The following is an 18,880-nucleotide window of genomic DNA, read 5'->3' as shown; positions in this document are numbered from 1 at the left end:
ACCTGGACTGGCGATCAGCCCCTGAAGCGGTGAGAGTGGGCGCAGTCTTGTGGGACTGAGCCCTTAACCTGTGGGATCTGATGCCATCTCCAGGCAGACAGAGTCAGAATTGCAGGACACCCAGCAGCAGCCCAAGAATCGCAGAGTTGCTTGGAAAAATCCCCACCCATCTGGTCTCAGAAGTATTGTGAGTCTGTGAGTAAAGCAGAAACAGGGAGTTTTTCCTAGTAATAGACTCCTTAACCTTCCAAAGAAGTGCCTTTATTTATTTACAGGGCTTAGGAAAGGAAAAAAGCTCTAGAAAAAGGAAATTTCAAAACAGGTCTTTGGCAAGGGCTGGGTGCAGTGAGAAGTTCCGGTAGGGTCCCGCCGGAGTCTTCTGCTCTCGCTGGTGGTCACTTCCAGGTGGTGAGGACGGTTCTCCCCGAGTCTCTCGATCGGCCCCCTTTGGGCCCTAATGACTGGCCCGGACGACTCCTCAGCTCGCGGTCAGCCCCATCACCCTGCGCCAGCTCTTCGTCATACCTAGAAACAGAGAAACATCCCCAGGATTCGGCGGCAGCAGCAACGCCAAGCACGGCCATTGGGCTGTGGTGTGACAAATCCCACATTACCCAGAGAAGCAGCCTGGCCCCCACCCCACAAGCCTCCAGGTGGCATGCCTGCCCACCAGGTGGCCTTGGCAGCCCACCAAACACCACCCCAGACCACAGAGCATGAGTACGACCTTGTTAAATTGTCACTGCAGACAGTCCCCAGCCCCACAGTTGACATTTTATACAGGCCACCAGATGGAAACTGGCAAGGACCCCAAGGGAAACACGAATGAGACACCAGGGTGGGGAGGGAGAGGGCTGATGTCTGGAAATACTTTACCCAGCATCTGTGGGCAGGTATGACTAACCCCACTTCAGACTGGGAATGGGGTGTGAGTGACCTGCCCAGGGCGGGTGAGGCCAGGGGGAGGCGCGGCAGTTCACGCACAAGGTAGGCCAGCGCCAGCCTCACCGGCCATGACCTTTTACCTGCCCCTCCCTGTTAACTCAGGCATCAGGCCTGTGTGGTGCTACAGCCACGGCCTGTGTAGGAAATACAGCCTTGGCTTCTGCATCGGAAAGAACTGGCAGGAACCTCGGCGCCCCTGACGGCTATGGCATCTGGGTAGTCCCTGGCCCTTCTCATTGCAGTGGGGCCCCTCCTACAGGGGCAATAGGGTCCCAAGAAGGTGGTGAAACGCCAGAGACCCTGTTGCAAGCCCTGGCCCCGAGCAGGCTCCTACCCTCAGTGACTGCACATCACCCTCCCGACTCAGAACGGTGGGCATTATGATCCCTGCTTCCAATTTGAGGAAACCGGGACTCAGAGAGGTTTACTCAGTGTCCTCAGCTCACACAGCTGGGAGTGGCGGAGGGAGGATTAAAACCTAGGACTTCGGATTCCTAATTCAGAACTCTTTACCGTGCAGATCGGAGGAGCGTGAGAAGCGTTTCTGTTCTGTTCAAGTGCGTTCATGGGTGTCATTTGCTGACCACGCCTGCCTGAGGACCCTCCTTCATCACTGACATTCACATCAGACGCAAAGGCACTAAGATGCTCTGCTATGTGGCATTAGCTGAAGTTTGCTAACTTCTAGAAAAGGGTGTATATTTCTATTACAGGTTTATTCCCAGAGTCGGAATCTTTGGGTTGACGGTGGTGTGGGTTGGAAACTTCAGAGGCTGAAGAACAGATTTTCTACATTGTGCTTCTGGTGGTAAACGGGGGACTGAAAGGCAAGGGCAGGGAGGAAGCCGGCTTGCTGACTGTTACCACGTGGCGGACACCACAGGGTTTCCCTCTGCTGGGGTGGGGATGCCAGGGCGACGACATGACAACACGTGGGCCCTCCTCTCCTCCCGGTCTCCCTAAGGAGACATGATGCTGGACGGAGGACCCCAGAGACACTGGAGGTTCTGCCTGTGGGGGGTTCTCCCAGGAAGCTCCCCCGCCCCTCCCCACCCTCAGAGACTGCTAGAGCCCCCGGACTCCCCGTGCACATGTTATCATTCTACTGCCTGTTCCGTGTCTGCAACACTGACCGAAGGGCTGAAGCAACCGGCCCCTCAGGTTCACGGTTGCCCCCAGCACCTCACTTGCGGGTGCCGCGCAGGGAGAATCTGTTGAACGAGTGGGGGAAGAACCACACATAGGTTACCAGCTCCACTGAGCATTCGTACTGGTCTGTGCAGCTCAAAGACACAACACAAACAGAAACGGGCATTTGGCAAGCAGCTGCCATCGGGACGGGCTGTTCCCGGGGACGGTCTGGCCTCTGACGGCGCTAACGTGGAGGAGAATCAGAGACAGGGCAGCTCTTCTCAGGGCCCTTCCTCGTCCAGCAGGCCTTTCTCCTGGGCTTTTGACAGGCAGGACCCAGTCGCTGTCAGGGTTCAGAACAGGCGTTTTTGGAAGGCTGTACAAGTGCCCCCAGCACCTTGAGAACTGGGCCCTGGAGGGAGGAGACGCAAAGTGCTAGGCCCGTGGTTCAGAGGCCAGGACGGCGATCTGGGGCAGCAGCAAGAGCGCCTATTTCTGGGGGCCAGCACCAGCAGTGTGACCTTGGGCAAGTTAACTCGCGCCCAGCTTCCTGCTCTTCATGCCATACACTCTGAAGGGCTGCTGTGGGCACTCAGTGGAATGCAGATTGCCTGGCAGGGCAGGAGGACACGGCGGTGCACCAGGACCAACTGCTGCCAGAGGCTACAGCTGGAAGCCAAAAACAGGCCTCTTGACTTGGAGATGATCGGAAGGTCCAGGGGAGCGAGGCCCCAAGCGCTCAGCTTGGCACTGTCCTCCTCACTCACAGGAGCGGGAGACGGTGGCTGAGGGGATTTAGCGGGGCGGGGGTCACCTTTCTGTCTCTTCAACTAAAAGCAGGGAGGCTTCTGACGTCTGCATCTTGAACTGGAAAGGGAGTGTCTGCCCCATTCCCTGGAGGAGGCCATGGTTGACAGGCGCAAAGGGCCCCACGCACTCCCAGCAGCCCAGCCTCCCCCTGCTCTCGCTGGATGAAGAGCCCACCAAGCCCCTCACACTCCGGGCAAGACTCCTTCCTCGCACAGTGCCCTAGCCCTCCTCCACACACACAGCCCACCATCTATCTTAGGGGCCATCAGGACTGAGCCCACGAGGCCCTTCATCGCAGGTGACATCCGTCACCATCATGTCACCCTGCACCTCCCACACTGCCAAGCCCGAGAGGCTCTGGACGTGCCCCAATCTGACCCCACCCCAAACTCTTCCTCTGTGCCGTTGGAACTCTCCGTCCATCATCAGCAAACTGCCCATGTCCTCCACCTCATCCTGGAACGTCCCCTTCACCTTCCTGCTCTGAAACCTGGCTCTCTCTGAAGACACTGCTTCCCCTGAAGCCCCTCGAGTGGGGCTGTTTTCTCTCCCACCCGTCATGGCCCTGGGCCTGGAGGGGCCCCTCTCTAAAACCTCTCAGCTCCCTCCCAGCCCGGTCAGCAGAATCCACCACCCTTACCCCTCCCTGTGTGGTCACCTCTAATCCTTAGGTCATAGCCCCTAGCCCCTAATTCCTTAGGATTCAGGCTCCTGGTTCCCCTTTTTTTTTTTTTTTTGTGAGGAAGATCAGCCCTGAGCTATCATCCATGCTAATCCTCCTCTTTTTGCTGAGGAAGACCGGCTCTGAGCTAACATCTATTGCCAATCCTCCTCCTTTTTTTTTACCCCAAAGCCCCAGTAGATAGTTGTATGTCACAGCTGCACACCCTTCTAGTTGCTGTATGTGGGACGCGGCCTCAGCATGGCCGGAGAAGCGGTGTGTGGTTGCGCGCCCGGGATCCGAATCCAGGCCACCAGCAGCAGAGCGCACTCACTTAACCGCTAAGCCACAGGGCCGGCCCCTCCTGGTTCGCTTTTGCTGGCAACTGTGATGACCCAACAGATGAGACCCCAGATTCCCTGACCTATCACTCTGTGCCCTCTGATGACCTCGTCCTTCACCCCAGCTCAGCCCCATTCCCACAGCACCCGACCGTGTCACATTCAGTGACCGCACCCCCAGCGTCACCTCGAGTGTGAACCTCACTCTGACCTCTGCCGCCTCTCTTCCCAGCTCATTCTCTAGTGCTCGACCCCAACAACCCTCACCCACCAGGACCTCCCTCCCTCTCACTGCCTCATCCGCTCACTCCTCTCTCCCTCCATGCCCTTCTCTCTTGCCTTCCTCCTTGCCAGGTAGCCCCCAACCCCAGTCACTTCCATCCCTCTGCCTACTCTGAGCCAGGCCCAGGCAGAGGCAGCTGGACGTGGCTGGAGAAACCATCAACCACGCTGGCTGGTCGCACTTGAAGAGGCCCCTAGCGCTGCCTGGAGGCCGTGCACACTTCCCTTGGGAATTCACCTTGCACCCTCACCATGCTGCACACGCACATCAATACCACCCACAGCAGAAGCAGGCATGGGCCAAGCATGGGCTCGGGGGCCCAAATCCCCAAGCCAGCAGCGCCTACCACTGTGAGCCTGGCATCTGCGCGTGTGTAAAGTCCACTAACTAGTTCTCCCTTTGTTTTTTTAAAATGTTAAATAAAATGCACATCTTCACTTTGACAGAAGCATGGAACGTGGGTGAAGATAAGGGATGTAGCCCTCCTGCTCCTGTCTGCCCCAGCAGCTCACATGGGCCTGGCACGTGGCAAGTGCTTCATTAATATTTATTAAGCAAAGGACTAGACAAAGGCCTGGTTTAGCACCCAAACACTTTCTGCTACAACATGATCTGTCCCATAACATCACGAATAAATGAAACACTCAGCCCAAATAAGGAGAGCCCACATATAACTAGAAAATCCAAGTCAGGCCTTGGCAGCCCCTGAAACACACAAGGACAACGTGACAGCCACACACAAACTTACAGAATTTCATAATTGCCAAGAACTTCCTTTGGGGGTGACTTGTTCCATTTACAGTCTGGAATTTCGCCATTCGGGACCGCAATATTGAGGGTGTCATTAATCAGGTTATACTTAAGGATCCGATCGTTGGCAGTGCTGGAGGTGAGAGACGGGGATGCATTAACCTGCGAGAGGAAAGAGACCACATCCTTCACCTGGATCACGTACTCCACTGGAATGAAAACACGCACTGCGAAAGAAAATGCTGCCTACCGCTTACTCTAGGTGAAGCTGTCAATTCACACTGTTAATTAACATCTAATACCTTCAGCAAGCACTGTGTGATCTACGTTTATTAGGTGTTAGATCAAATATAAATAATATTTAAAGACAGGATTGGGATTAGGATCTACAAATCAATCATCACATAAACAAAATCTCTGGTCAGTGTACATTGCAAACACAAATTCAGTGTCTCCCAGTGTGACTAGCTCTGGCCTAAGGACCACAAGCTGCCCAGAGCTTTGTTAGAATCAGTGAACCAAATGGCCCTGATGAGGCAGCATTGTGGGGTTGAAGGAAAAGATAATGGGTCCCTGTTTTGCTAAGACAGTAAGACCTCCCCAGGAAAGCAATATTTTTTGTTTATTTATTTTTTGCTGAGGAAGATTGGCCCTGACCTAACATCTGTTGCCAATCTTCCTCTTTTTTTGCTTGAGGAAGATTGGCCCTGACCTAACATCTGTGCCCATCTTCCTCTATTTCGTATGTGGGTCGCTGCCACAGCATGGCTGACGAGTAGTATAGGTCTGCGCCTGGGATCCAAACCTGTGAACCCCGGGCCGCCAAAGCGGAGCGAGTGAACTTAACCATTATGCCACAGGGCTGGCCCCAGAAAGCAATATACTGACCCAAATGAGGAACTCATCCAATAAATGGGAAGTTAGTCCCATAAGGCCCCTGAGGAGCTAAGCAATGTCACCAAATCCACAGGTGACAATGCAGACATTTACGCTGTGGAGAGCCCGCAAGCCCTTGGTCAGCACTGGTTTACTCTTGTTTTTGGCACAGGTGCAGTGACCCTGTGAGCTGTTCTCTAGGCCACCGGAGAGGAGAGGTGGCTCATGTGCAGGCTGCTCAGGTGTCCCCCAAACGGTCAGACTGTGTCCTCGTGCTGCCAGCAGGGACTCTACTGTGAACTGTGACACGGACAGTATGACCTAAGGTGCCCTTGAAATGACCACTGTGGTATATCGTGACACCATAATTATTCTGAATATGCTAAAACAGGATCTGTTATATGTGAGAACTAATGCTCACAATTAAGATCCTAGCTCATCAAGGAAACCTTGGCTTCTACTCAAGTTACTGTTTAAGATGGAAGAACAGAAAACAAATATTTTCTGTAAGTATCTGTAGATCTCTCTCTCTACATATGTACATACATCTGCATATGCACTGCACACACACAGCTCTGTGTGTGTAACCTGAGAAACACTGTCATGGAGCCCAGCTCGCTCTGGACAACCTGGCTCTCCCAGCAGCTTCCTGAAGGGGTTCCCAGTGACCTTCCCTACAAGGGACCACTCACGACGACTTGCTCTTGAGACTCGGCTTTCCCAGCTTGAACTGGGACCGAGCTAAAGAGCCCAGGCTGTCCACCTCTACTTGAGCGTGGTGAGAAGTCGGTGCTCAGAGGCACACACAGGGAGATGAACCAATGGAATGGACGGCCTTCATTCTTACAGCCCGTCCAACCGTGCGCCCCCTGAGAGCCTGAGCTCCTCTTCCTGGCTGCAGAGCAAAGCCGGGCAACCCCTACAAGGTGGGTTCACAGCCAGGCCTCAGATGGGAGTGCCGGCGCCCACTGCTGCTCAGGCAGTGTCACCCGGCTTGTCACCAGGAAAGGGCTCCTCGCCTTTCTAGAACAGCCACCACTGCATCCCGTCTACGCCTTGAAACAGGCCGACAAATCCACTTCCAAACTATGCCTTCATCCAAAGAAGATAAGGTTCCTTATCTCTGGACAGCATGCTACCACGTCCCAAGGGCTTCCGGGTCTGTGAGCTCCTTTCCTGAACGGGAACAATGTCCCCCAGGAGGACAGGGTGGGGCCTCTGGAGCACAGACTCGTCGGGAAGCTCCCTGCAGCCCCCCACCCTCATCTGGAAGAGGGAGACGGCTCCCGCTCTGTGGGCTGGGCTCCCCGGAGGGGAGAGACCGGGAGCGTGCTCACTTTTCAACCAGCAGGAATCTCTTATACCTGAACATCTGTACCGGTTACACGTTAAAAACTCATCTGCCCCAGTCCGGCCGCCTGGCCTGAGAAACATCTGGCTGGGGGCCTGCCGAGCGGGAAGCAGGGCTGAGGCATCGGGAGGCTGTGTGGGGCAACCGGCCCCCGTGTCCGCGCGCACGCGTGCAGTTACCTCAATCAGCCAGGGCTTCAGCTTATCGTCTATGATGATGTCGTAGCCATAGCACTCGAAGCAGTGTTTGTCATTGTTCATCACCGGCTGCAGAGAGAGGGACCAGCGGCTTACACGGCCCAGCAAAGAACTTCTGGGGGACAGCTCAGGGACGCGGGGTGATAGAGCAGGGGGACCCCCTCACAGCTGGGACGGGCCGTGTCTCACTTCTGCGACCCGTGGTTCCCAACCTCCACCCCAACCCTTCCTTCCTTCCTTCCTTTGTTCCTCCTCCAGGGCTCAGAGAGGGAGACTCCTCAGTCCTGGAGAGGGGACGGCTGAAGGAGTCACTGGGTCTCCAGCCGTCATTCTTCAGAGGCTGCAGGACTAACCACAAATGTCTGCACCGGCATGGGACCGTCCGCAGGTGGACAGAAGTCCAGCTCCAAGCCTGGGATCTGGAGGTGAGCCTGTGCAGCCTCGCCAGACACCGTCCAGCAGGCTGTTGGTCCCTTTTCAGGCTCTTACGGACGTGGGGTGCCAGATTACGAACCTCTATTCTCTGTGACACAATCTATTCACTTAAAATTTTTGGATTCTCTTTTTAATTTTCAATTCCATTTCATAAACTGTTCTCCAAGTGCATAAAAAGCCCACCAGCCTCTTGCTTACAATGCAGGTTCCCGTGCCCTACCCAGGCTTCCTGATGAAAACCTGCGGGAGGCCCAGCAAGCAGGAGTTTTACATGCTCCCCGGGGGCTCCTGTGCACCCCACAGTGAGTGAAGCACACAGACACCGATGAGGGCTTTTTATGCATTACTGGGCACGTGGACTTGACTTAAAATACTAGACGTAGAACTGGAAACTCCTAAGGGGGAGCTGGCCCAGTCGAGCCTTCTCACTCACTGAGGGGTGAAAGCCAGGCTGGGGTGGGCTGCTTCACCACGTGATTTATAGAATTGCACTTCCACTAAAAGCCTGGGGTCCTAACCCGGGCCAGTACACACACCACTGTCCCAGAAAGCCTCTGCTGGTCAGGAGGTCACTAACCCTTCTGTCGTTCCCCAAACCCCACTGTCTCCAGCCAGAGGGCTCCCAGCTTCTCCGTCCTGTCCCATGTTCTGGGTCTGCGCCCTCCCACGTGGAGCCCACCTCAGGCATTGCTGCAGCCGCCTGTTCCCCCACCCACCTCTCCTCCAGATGCTCAGAAGGCAACACGCCTGGTAGAAACAGGGTGACTGAACGTTTGCTAAGTGAATAAACACTGAATAAACCAATCTCTGCTTCCAAAACCCTGAGAGCTTTAGAAATCCAGCAGCTTTTCAGCTCCAGAAGCTGGGGCCCAGGAGGAGATGCTCAGAGGCACTTGCCAGAGGATCCAGCTGTGAGACAGGGGAGAGCTGAGGCCAGAATACAGCTTTTCTTGATTAAACAGCCAATTATTTCTCAAAGCTCTGTCAACACAGGAGAGACCAAAGCAGGCTGGAAGGGAGGGGAACGGCTGGGTCAATCAGCCACCAAGATTCCCACAATCATGTGTCAACAGACGGCCAGCATTTACCTCTCCCCACCCTTGAGTTAACCTCCGCAGAGCGTGTTCACACGACAACCCCGGGACCTCGGCGTCAGGATCCCCATCTCACAGAGGAGGCCACCGAGGCTCAGAGAGTGTGCGCACTTGTGCAAAGTCGCCGGTCAGCACATGTTGGGGGGGCTCAGCTTGAAATCTCAGGAGCCCAGAACTCCACGCTCACTCCCCACCATGAACCCCCATAAGCCATCAAGGTAGAAGATGGCCTCCGTGGGTAAGAGACATGAAACGCGGCCCCTAAGACATATCCCCAACAGTTAACCAGATTAATTAGATCTCGGGGTTTTTCCCTTCAAATCCTCCCTATAAACCAAAGCATGCAGAGCTGATATGGCACTTTGTGACACAGGAAGAGCTTCAACTCGAGACAGGAGACAGGACGCCCCCAGAAGTGTCACCTCCTTCTGACTGTAATTTTCTTTACACGGTTGTCTCGACAAAGCTTTTCACATACATACGGGGGAATCAGTTTAAGTGGGTGTTGTCAAAGGCAATAATGGGAGAGGGGGCCTTAATCTCCACTGAGAAGGTTTCACATAAATATTTCACTCACATCCACCGAGCTGCCAAACCCACATCACAATTTCTCCAGAGCAGCAATTTCACACGTTTTTGATGCCATGGAGTGAAGCTCTTTTCACAGCCCTCAACTCGAGGGTGGGGGACACCTGTCACAGTCTGGCCGTGGCTTTTTCTTTTTCGACTTGGTGGTGATTCTTTAAGTTTTTCAAGTTTGATAAAGCACCTTCATTAAAAGAATATGAAGTACCCCCCCCACACACACACACACTCCACGGGGACATGTCACTGACTCTCCGGGCCCAGGCCATGTGTCCTCAGGTCCCGCCCAGTGGGCCGTCCGTCAGGAGTCCCCTCAGCAGGTCTGGGCCTGACTCCTGTCCCTCCACTTCCTCACTCAGGGGCCTGAGCCTCCATGTGGCTTATGAGTCATCGGTGACGAACATCTCAGGGAAGTACCAAGAACGGCGCCCGTGTGCTCGTGTTCCAGTGTTGATTCCCTTCCTTTCCCTCGAAAATAGACGCACGCCTGCTTCAGAACAGGGAAACACACCACAGACATAACCGCAGACCAGCGACAGAGATAAGACTTGAGGCTAAAAGGAAGAAGAGGGAGGGCACCGGTAGCCCGAGATGTTTATGGAACAGCACAGCCGGAAGCCTACAAACAAGGAGGCTGCTGGGAGACCATCTCCAAGACGTCAGCTAACACCAGAACATTCATTATTGATTCAACGGGCACCAAAGAGCTGACGATGACATCAAGAGGCCTCTGCCCCTCTGCAGAGGTTCTGCGGCCGTGGCTGCAGCAGGGACCCAGCTCCCGGCGACCCTGGGCAGCTCCTGGCTGGAAGCTGGCCTCTCTCCCTTCCCGAAACTGCCTTGGCCTCGGGCATGGAGGAAGTGAGACTGGGAAAACAGGTATTTTTAGCAAAAGAACAACAAGTAACCCAACTCCCGCCACTCATCAGCTTTGTGTTTTCTCCTTCGCTCTCCACTCGCAAGGCGCCCAGCCCTCTCCCCTCCGCGCTCCTGGGACTCACCGCCACGGCCTTCAACGACTGCACGATGATCCAGTGGATCTCGTCGAACAGCTTGCCGGTCACCTCCTTGCCTCGGGTGCTCTCCAGGTAGAGCCGCAGGTTGTTCACAGTCCACTTGCCGCCGTGGATGTGGTTGTAGTCCTCCTGGTGATGGAAAAGGGGCGGGGCCCCCGGGCAATGCACCCCAGAGGAACCCCATGCTTGCTCTTTCATCCCTGAACATTTCCCAAGTGCCTCCTCCTGTAGGGCAGGCCCCCGGCAACAAGGCGGATGGGCCCCTGCCCCATGGGGATCCGAGCCTTACCTATATGTGCATGTTTTTACAATACTCAACTCTGTAGGATTCTCATAATTAATAATTTATACTTTGCAGTGCATGCTGGGGAATTCCATCCAGACCCCACTTCAAGACCAAGGCCCTCATTCTTCTAGCCGAGACCCATCTGGGAGATGCCCTTGGCTAAGGGAGCTGCCCAGTCCAAGCTTACACCCTCCCTGGGCAGCCCGCAGCCCATGACGGGCTGATGCCAGGGTATAAGTCTCTGCCTCCATCCAGGATGGCTCTGCAGGGGTCCCCAGCTCAAGAGCACCCTGGTGTCGCCTGGGGCCCCTCCCACAAGTGCGTCCCAACCTGACCCTCCCTCTGCCTGGTCCAGCCCCCCCTCTCCGTGTTGCTCCTGACATCGAGCCCCGATAAAGCTCCTGCACGCTCATCTCTGCCTCCGAGTCTGTGTCCTGGAGAAGCCAAACTGAGACACACCTGTGCCGGGCAGGTAACACCCGCACACCATCCCACCGCTCGGGTAAGAAGACTCGGGCTCAGAGGGGTCATGTCACTTGCCTATCTTTCATCTCGGCTGTGACGGAGCTGGGACCCGAACCCAGGTTGTCTAATGCCAGTTCAGTGCTCTTTCTCTCTCTCTGTCCCTGAACATAATTCTCCACTCACCGCCTCTTTTGGAGTCAAAAAGCTAGAAAATACTAAAGTATATTAGGATGGTATGGGACTGGGATTCCATTTTCTCAATATAAAGTTGAGAACTGTGAACTCAAACAAACCAGCCTAACAGCAAACACACACCACGGACTCAAAGCAGACTGTTTCCCTATAAAAACAGAGAATTAACCACATTTTTAAAAAATATCTTTTCAAGAGATAAATCAAGAGATAAATATCTTTTCAGAGACAAATTCCTTTTACACATCAATTTTTACTAAAATACCTTAAAAATGAGGTGCCCAAGCTTGTTCACCTCAGATGGACTCTCTGACAACTCAGTGTTTATATCCCTGAAAAAGGGACTTAGGAGAAGTTACATGAAAAACCAGGCTATCCGCCCAGCAAAACCTTCCTTTTCCCAGTCACAGGTTCTCTTTGCTATCAAGAAAAACTCATGTTTACTTAACAAAAAAGTTCTAGAAGCATCAAGTATATTACACATGTGTAGATACAAAAAGCAAGTAAACGTCTCCTGTTTTTTGGCCTGTGGAACATTATTTTATCAGATTTATTTCAAAACATTTTATCAAATCAATTTGCAAACATCGCACGTTCTGGGAGGCACCCCTGCTCTTTATGTCCCTTTTCTGCCCACTGAAACCTCGTCCTCCGCCTCTGGGAGACCCTCGGCAGTCAGATCCATCCCGCCTCCTGGGGGTCCCACCCCCCGCGGCACCCCCACTGCAGCACTGAGGTCTCTGACCTTTATTACAGTCAGTCCTTTGCTGTCTGCCTCCTCCACTGTCTCTGAGCTTCCTGAGGGCAGGGATGCGTCCTCCCCAGCTCTGCCCCAGAACGTGGGGCCCTCGGTACACGCAGCCCATCGACTGCTCTACAGCATTTCTGTGTTTTATGCAATTCTCAATTAGAGCAATGTGAAGCTTTCTTTCATTCGCGGTTCAAACTTCAGTTTCTCAGAGTAAGCCCTTTCTTACATCAAACAGCAAAGCGTTTACAAGAAGAACCAACATGGAAAGCTCTGCCGCTTCTGCTGCATCGTAGAGACGCCACGTTCAAGTGCTGCCTTCTGCTCTCTCCTTCTGTGGGTTTTCAGAAAATGGTTTCTGTTTCTTATTGATGGAAATAGTGACCCAGCTGACTGGTGTCCGGAGAAGGCCCATCAAATGGAACCCTCCCAAGTTCAGTCTGGCACCCCCAGATGAAGGCGGCTTGGCAGGCAACACTCTGCACTGTCCTCAGGGACCTGAGGTGGACTTAAGGGTGGCCGTCACCATTTCCTATCCACGCCTAGACTTCACTAAATGTGCTACTTGGTTACGAAGGGTCTCATGTCACTGCTCAACTTTCTCCAAATGGCTGATAAGTTTCGTGCTGCCTCACCTAAAAGATCATGTTCCCATTTCTTATGAATAAGGTCTTAGCCAGGTCATCCTTTCTCCTCTAACCTTAAACATGACAATGATGCTCTCTCTGTTTGCTCTCAAGAAAACCTGATGGGCAGGTGAACCAGGGTCAGCCTCACACGGAAGACAGTCGTGGCCCTCAGTAAATGGTGGTCACCATCATCTCATGACCAGCAAGGTAAATACCAGACAAGGAGGCCCAGGGAGGCCGGGTGACGTGCCCAAGTCACGTAGAGGGTACGTGATGGATGAGGGACTGAGCCCAGGCTGGTCTGACCAAACTCTTCAGTAGGTTACTCAGAAAAGCTTGTTTTGTATCAATGCTTACCCTCTTTCTACTCAAATTATTAAGAAGACCACGGTGTTCAAGGCCTCCATTCAAGCAAGATCCAAATGGAAGAGTCTTTCACGAAGAAATGAGACCTTCAGAACTTGTCTTGTTAGGACTAGATCAAAGCCCCAAAGCCTGCACAGAACCCACAAACGTCCTGGGTCCCGGCCCTCGCCGGCCTCTCTAGGCAACTCTCACTCCACCGGCCTTCCTCTGGGGGCTCCAGCCACTCGGACCTCCTTCCAGCTCCTGCAATGCTCCTTCCTGCCACAGGGCATTGGCACACGCCGTCCCTTCGGCTAAAACGCTCCTTCTCACCTCCATCTGGGTAACTCCTGCTCATACTCCACTCAAACACCACTTCTGCATGGAAGCCTTCTCCGAATGACCCTGTCATTCCATGCTCTTCTGGATCTGCATTCCTAACTTCAGGGCACGCATCTCAGTTGGTGACTATACATTCATCAGTGTGATTATTTGACGAATGGCTTCCCCCCATAGGCTCCAGGCTCCCTGAGAGTAGTGACCATCATGTAGCCCCAGCACTTAGCATGGGACCAACTCAGACAGGCGCTCAGTGAGAATATGTTGAACAATGAATGACTAAGCCTGAATCCTCTCGTGTGGTCCTCCCAACCACTCTATAAGGTCATGATATTATCTCTCTTTACAAATGGAGAAACTGAGGCTCTCAGAGTCAAATTAACTTGCCTAAGGTCACAGAACTAGAAACACAGGGCTTGACCCTGGGGCTTTCCCTGTCCACGTGGCCCCTACCCGTACCCTAAGACTCCACACCTGGTTCTTAGAGCTCCCACTCCTCATCAGGGCCAGGGCATCTTAAATGTCACTCCTGTACCCCCCCTGCCCTCTCGTGCAAAAATAGAAAAAGAAAGAAACCCAGAGAATCAGTCCACGTCCTTAAGCTCCAGTGGAAACACTCACCCCGTGTTTCTGAATGGCAACGTTGGTGAGATGAACGAACATGTTGTCCAGCTCGCTGGTGCTTGGGGTGTACTTGACCGTGCAAAAGCGGCAAAACCCAAGTTTATACCTAGGTGGGAATTTAGACTAATTCAACACTCGGAGGAGAAGCATAAAAAATACGTTTGTTCTTTTAAGAGAGCCACTTTCTTTGGTCTAAACTTTTAAAAGCGCTGCTTTTTTATTTTTATTTTTTATGGCTCTTTTTTTATAACAATTTTATTGGGATATAATTCATATACCATATAATTCACCCACCCAAAGTATACAATTCAGTGGTTTTTGGTATATTCACAGAGTTGTGCAACTGTCACCACAATCAATTTTACAACATTTGCATCACCCCCAAGAGAAACCCTGTGACCATCAGCGGTCACTCCCCAGCCCCAGTGCTAGGCAAACACTAAACTACTTTCTGTCTCTAAAGATTTGCCTATTCTCGGCATTTCATATAAACAGAGTGATACCTTCTGTGTCTGGCTTCTTCCACTGAGAACGTCTACAAGGTTAAAGGATCTGCTTTTTTTTTTTTCCTCGGTGAGGAAGATTGGCCCTGGGCTAACATCCATGCCCATCTCCCTCTACTTTATATGGGACGCCTGCCACAGCATGGCTTGACAAGCGGTACACAGGTCTGCACCCAGGATCCGAACCTGCAAACCCTAGGCCGCCAAAGCGGAGCGTGAGGACTTAACCACTACACCGCCAGGCCACCCCCAGAAGACCTGCTGTTTATTTTTAAGATTCACGCTGGCATCAAGGTTACCCGTTCCACTCAACACCACCCTTCGTCAGGTGCTGCGTGAATGGACGGTGTGCTCCACCGACCCTCGTCACGGCGCTAAGGAGGACCAAGTGTTCCGTCAAAGCACCGTCTTAGGAACGGAAACAAACGCCAGGCTCTTACATGTAACAGCGCAGCGGGCGGTACGTGGACACCAGAACGTACAAGCGCAGGTCGAACTTCCTCCCACCGATGAGCAGGGGGTTGTTAATGTAGAGAGAGATCACGTAGGCTTCCTTGGTGGACTGGGACACAAACCTGACAGCGTCAGACAAAGTCAAGACCAAAGGTGCGTTTAGTCGGTTGGTGACGAGCTCCCTGCCTCTCGCTAAGTGAGAGGGGTTCACGGGGAGAAAACGCAGGTGAGGCGGCATCCAGGGAGGAGCCCCCACCCTGTGCCAGCAGCTCCTGGGAACCCAGGACGGACTCGCTCCCTGGGCCTGACCCCTGGGGCCAGCACCCACAGTCAGACATAAATGCACTCCACCTGCCACTCTGGGGGAGCTCCTCACAGGGCAAGGATCGCAGCCCCTGGGCATCTCTGAGCAGCTGAGGTCCCCGCAGAGGCAGAGCAAGCCTCAGACCAAATCCCCTGGCTGGGTTGTCCTCAGTTCCAAGGAGCCCCCAAACCCCGGGGGAGACTCGGCCTGACTGGCGCCTAGTGCTGCTCCTACCGCTGACCGCACACGCTGACCGGCGCTCAGTGTGGATTAATTTGGTCCATCCCCCCGTCCCACCATGAGGGTGGTGCTGTTAGTGTCCCCAGTTTACCCAGATGAGGAATCTGAGCTTACACAACAAAACTTAGACAGCAAGTGTCAGACAAGGATTCAAACCCAGGCACCCCGGGCCCACGTCTTTAGCAGGTGCTCCACCGTCTCAGAAATACCAGCACTGGACGGGTCTCACACCAACTTTTGGAACAAAGGGCAGCCCGGGGCCCCCTGCTCCCGTGACCTTACACTGGTTTACCACTATTTCCCTCTGCCACTCACCTCGGGGGGGGGGTGCTACGGCTATGACGCCATTGTAGCCACAGAGCCTTGCCCTGACGCTGTGACGCCTGTGAAAGCACGCGAGGGCCACCCAGCCCCTGGCGGAAAGACTCAGGGATGGCATGCAACTGCCAGCTAGGAGGCACACGGGACGGGCGGTTCCACACTCACGAAGATGTTTTGCTGTCCCGGGACCACTTTTTGATTTGCGAGAGCTTGTTGATCAGGAAGATTCCCTTCCCCTGGGCTTTGCCACAAGGCTTCATGATCCAGGTGCTGGAGGGGCTCTTCCGGAACTCCTCCACGAACAGGTTGTAGTCGGCGGGCAGCATGTAGGTGACCGGAACAAAGTCTGAAAGGCGAAGTAGAGGGGAAAACGGTGAGCCAGCCCAACAGCAGCCATGAACAGAAAAATACGGCCACTGCCTTTTCAGAGGCCTGCTTCATCAGCCCCCGCCCCAGCCCCGCATCTACCAGAGCAAGGACCTCTGCCACTCAATTCCTGTACAACAAGGTACATTTTTTTTTTTTTTGCTGAGGAAGATTCACCCTGAGCTAACATCTGTGCCAATCTTCCTCCATTCTGTATGTGGGGCACCACCACAGCATGGCTGATGAGTGGTGTATGTCCGTGCCTGGGATCTGAACCGGCAAACCTGGGCTACCAAAGCGGAACGTGTCTAACTTTAATCACTACGCCACAGGGCTGGCCCCCAATAAGGTACCTTTCTTACTCGTGTACTAAGCACTTTACAAATCTGCGTCATCTAAACCCCACAGCAACCTGCGGGCCAGGTATTGCTGTCATTCCCATTTATCAGATGAGGACACTGAGGCCCAGAGAGGTGCATTATATAATTTTTCTCAAGTATGTAAAGGGATTCTGAAACTATCCGACAGTCCAGATGGGAATGTCACCAGATGGAAGAGGGACACACCATTCTCCCCGGGTGTCACCAGACACAGTGATGGTTCTTCATGGCAGTTTATAGCTCAGCACGTGTTCCCCCCACACTGAGCACTGAGGACATTCTCTCCCCTACACACAGCACATTCCCACAGCACTCACAGAAACTCAGATTCCAAACCTGAGGGCCCCTCATTCTGGAGACCCTTGGCATGGAGGCGGTGCCCACCACAACTTGCACACACACTTCCACCCAACAAAGCCAACAGTCACCATCTCAGTGCCTTGTGCCACTGAAGTAAAAAACTCAACTATTTATTTAAAACATGAGGCCAGTGAAAAAGGCACAAACCCAGATAGAGGTATTTTCCGTTTTCATCTTTTTCTGCCAGAGGACTCCCTTCTTTCTCCAGCTCTTTCCTGTATCTTTTAATATTCTTCACCATCAGATCCTTCCGGGTCAGCTCATAGTGGTTCGGAAAATGGTTGACTATTTGATCGTCTGAGAGCCGATAGCCAGCTTCAACACTGAAAACATTTCGGATGGTCTGCACACTCATCCTAAAAGAGAAGGACGTGCAAGAGGGAAGCTCAGACTATGTCCACGGGGTGACAGTTCTCATCAAAGCCCCGGGGAACTCCCAACCAGGAAGCGCGCTCCCTCAGAGCTTACCTGCGCCCCCACCCCAGCGCCTGGCACAGGATGGTGTCCAGTGACCCGCTGTGGCCCGGACTGTTTGAAGCAGTTTTGATTCTGTATCCCGCACGATTTCACTCTCTGGCAGTAGATGCTCAATAAATGTTTACCGATTAATGATACCATTGATTATTGATAAGAAACTAATGAAAGACAGCTTTCTTCCGACTCTGAAGTCAGAAAACTCGTTTATACAATATTTGCACCCAAAGTCAGGAAGGACAAGGATCCCTTAAAACCAAAATCGCAGGGTTACTTCCAGGCCCTGAGTCAGCACTTCACATTCCTGGAGAAACCTCTGACAGGCCAGCTACCCCGGGCTGCATCCCACTGAAATGAGGAGTCGAAAGAGAAACCCTCTAATCCTCTAAGGAGGCCAGTCTCTCTGCCACGGCCGTCCGCCCTCACCAGCCCCACAGAGAGGCGGGGAAGGAGCAGGAAGGATGGAAGGGCTGGCACCAGCAAGGTAGCCACAGAGTCACAAATCAAGGCAGGCTGTCACATGGCCTCTCACTCTGTGGTCCCAGCCCCACTCCCACCCCACCCACCCACCAAAGGGCTTCGTTTGATTCCATGGTCATTAGAATAAAGGGATATTTTTTTTTTTACTTTTTATTATGGAAAAGCTCAACCATATACAAAAGTAGAGAGAAAAGTGTACCAGAACCCTATTACCCCGCTTCAACAGCTGTCACCACGCAGCCAGTCTTGTCATGTCTGTACCCCACACTCCTCACAGCCCCGGCTTGTTCTCAAGCCATTCCCAGACATTGTATCATTTCATCCAAAAAAATTCCTGTAAGGATCTCTGACAGTTAAGGCCTCCTTTTTATACTGTACGATGTCCTACTTCATACTGTCACAACTGGAACAAAGCAGCAGTAACTCCTGACTATCATCGAATATTAATCAGAGTTCAAATTTCCCTGACTGATAAATATTTTTTACAGCTTGTGCAAATAAAGGCTGGGCCTCTTGATTAGCTGTTCTCTCTCTCACGTCTCTTTTAATCTATACGTTCTCCCTCCCTTTTTTTTTTAACATGCAATTTACTCGCTGAAGATCCTGGGTCATTTGTCCCGCAGGTTCTCACAGGTTCTGTATTTAGCATGGTCCCCGGCCCCCACACTTCCTATAACCTGGGAGTCAGCCCTAGAGGCCGGAGGAGCTGCAGGTCAATTTCTGGGCAAGGCTGTGTCCCGGGTGGCACATCCTGCCACCGGCAGGCACAGGCAGCCCCGGGTCTCAGTCTCCCTTGGGGATGTCAGTGATGGATGAGAAATATAATGCGACCCACAAATGAGAGCCACATAGGTAACTGCGAATTTCCTAGTAGCCACATCAAAAAAAAAAAAAAA

General features: G+C 53.0%; 1 protein-coding gene across 12 annotated transcripts in view; it reads right to left on the bottom strand.

Annotated features, from left to right (window-relative positions):
• Nucleotides 1–239: 239 nt before the first annotated feature.
• Nucleotides 240–18,880, bottom strand: part of TTLL1 (TTL family tubulin polyglutamylase complex subunit L1) — a 31,280-nt gene continuing 12,639 nt past the window's right edge. For 10 of the 12 annotated variants that reach the window (XM_058568199.1, XM_058568198.1, XM_058568204.1 and 7 more), the window contains 8 exons: nt 17,178–17,386; nt 16,090–16,270; nt 15,047–15,181; nt 14,101–14,209; nt 10,461–10,604; nt 7,328–7,414; nt 4,920–5,083; nt 240–525 (listed from right to left, as the gene is read on the bottom strand). In XM_058568199.1, the coding sequence (XP_058424182.1) occupies nt 396–525; nt 4,920–5,083; nt 7,328–7,414; nt 10,461–10,604; nt 14,101–14,209; nt 15,047–15,181; nt 16,090–16,270; nt 17,178–17,386 (1,159 nt within the window). In that variant the 3' untranslated portion in view covers nt 240–395. Of the gene's footprint in view, nt 526–4,919; nt 5,084–7,327; nt 7,415–10,460; nt 10,605–14,100; nt 14,210–15,046; nt 15,182–16,089; nt 16,271–17,177; nt 17,387–17,498; nt 17,604–18,880 lie in introns of all 12 variants that reach the window. The other 2 variants (XM_058568203.1, XM_058568194.1) reach the window with 2 other exon arrangements.

This window comes from Diceros bicornis, chromosome 25, assembly GCF_020826845.1.
Source record: "Diceros bicornis minor isolate mBicDic1 chromosome 25, mDicBic1.mat.cur, whole genome shotgun sequence".
NCBI classification, from domain to species: Eukaryota; Metazoa; Chordata; class Mammalia; order Perissodactyla; family Rhinocerotidae; genus Diceros; species Diceros bicornis.
The sequence above is the reverse complement of the archived record's forward strand: the minus strand, read 5'-3'. Positions and strand labels throughout refer to the sequence as shown.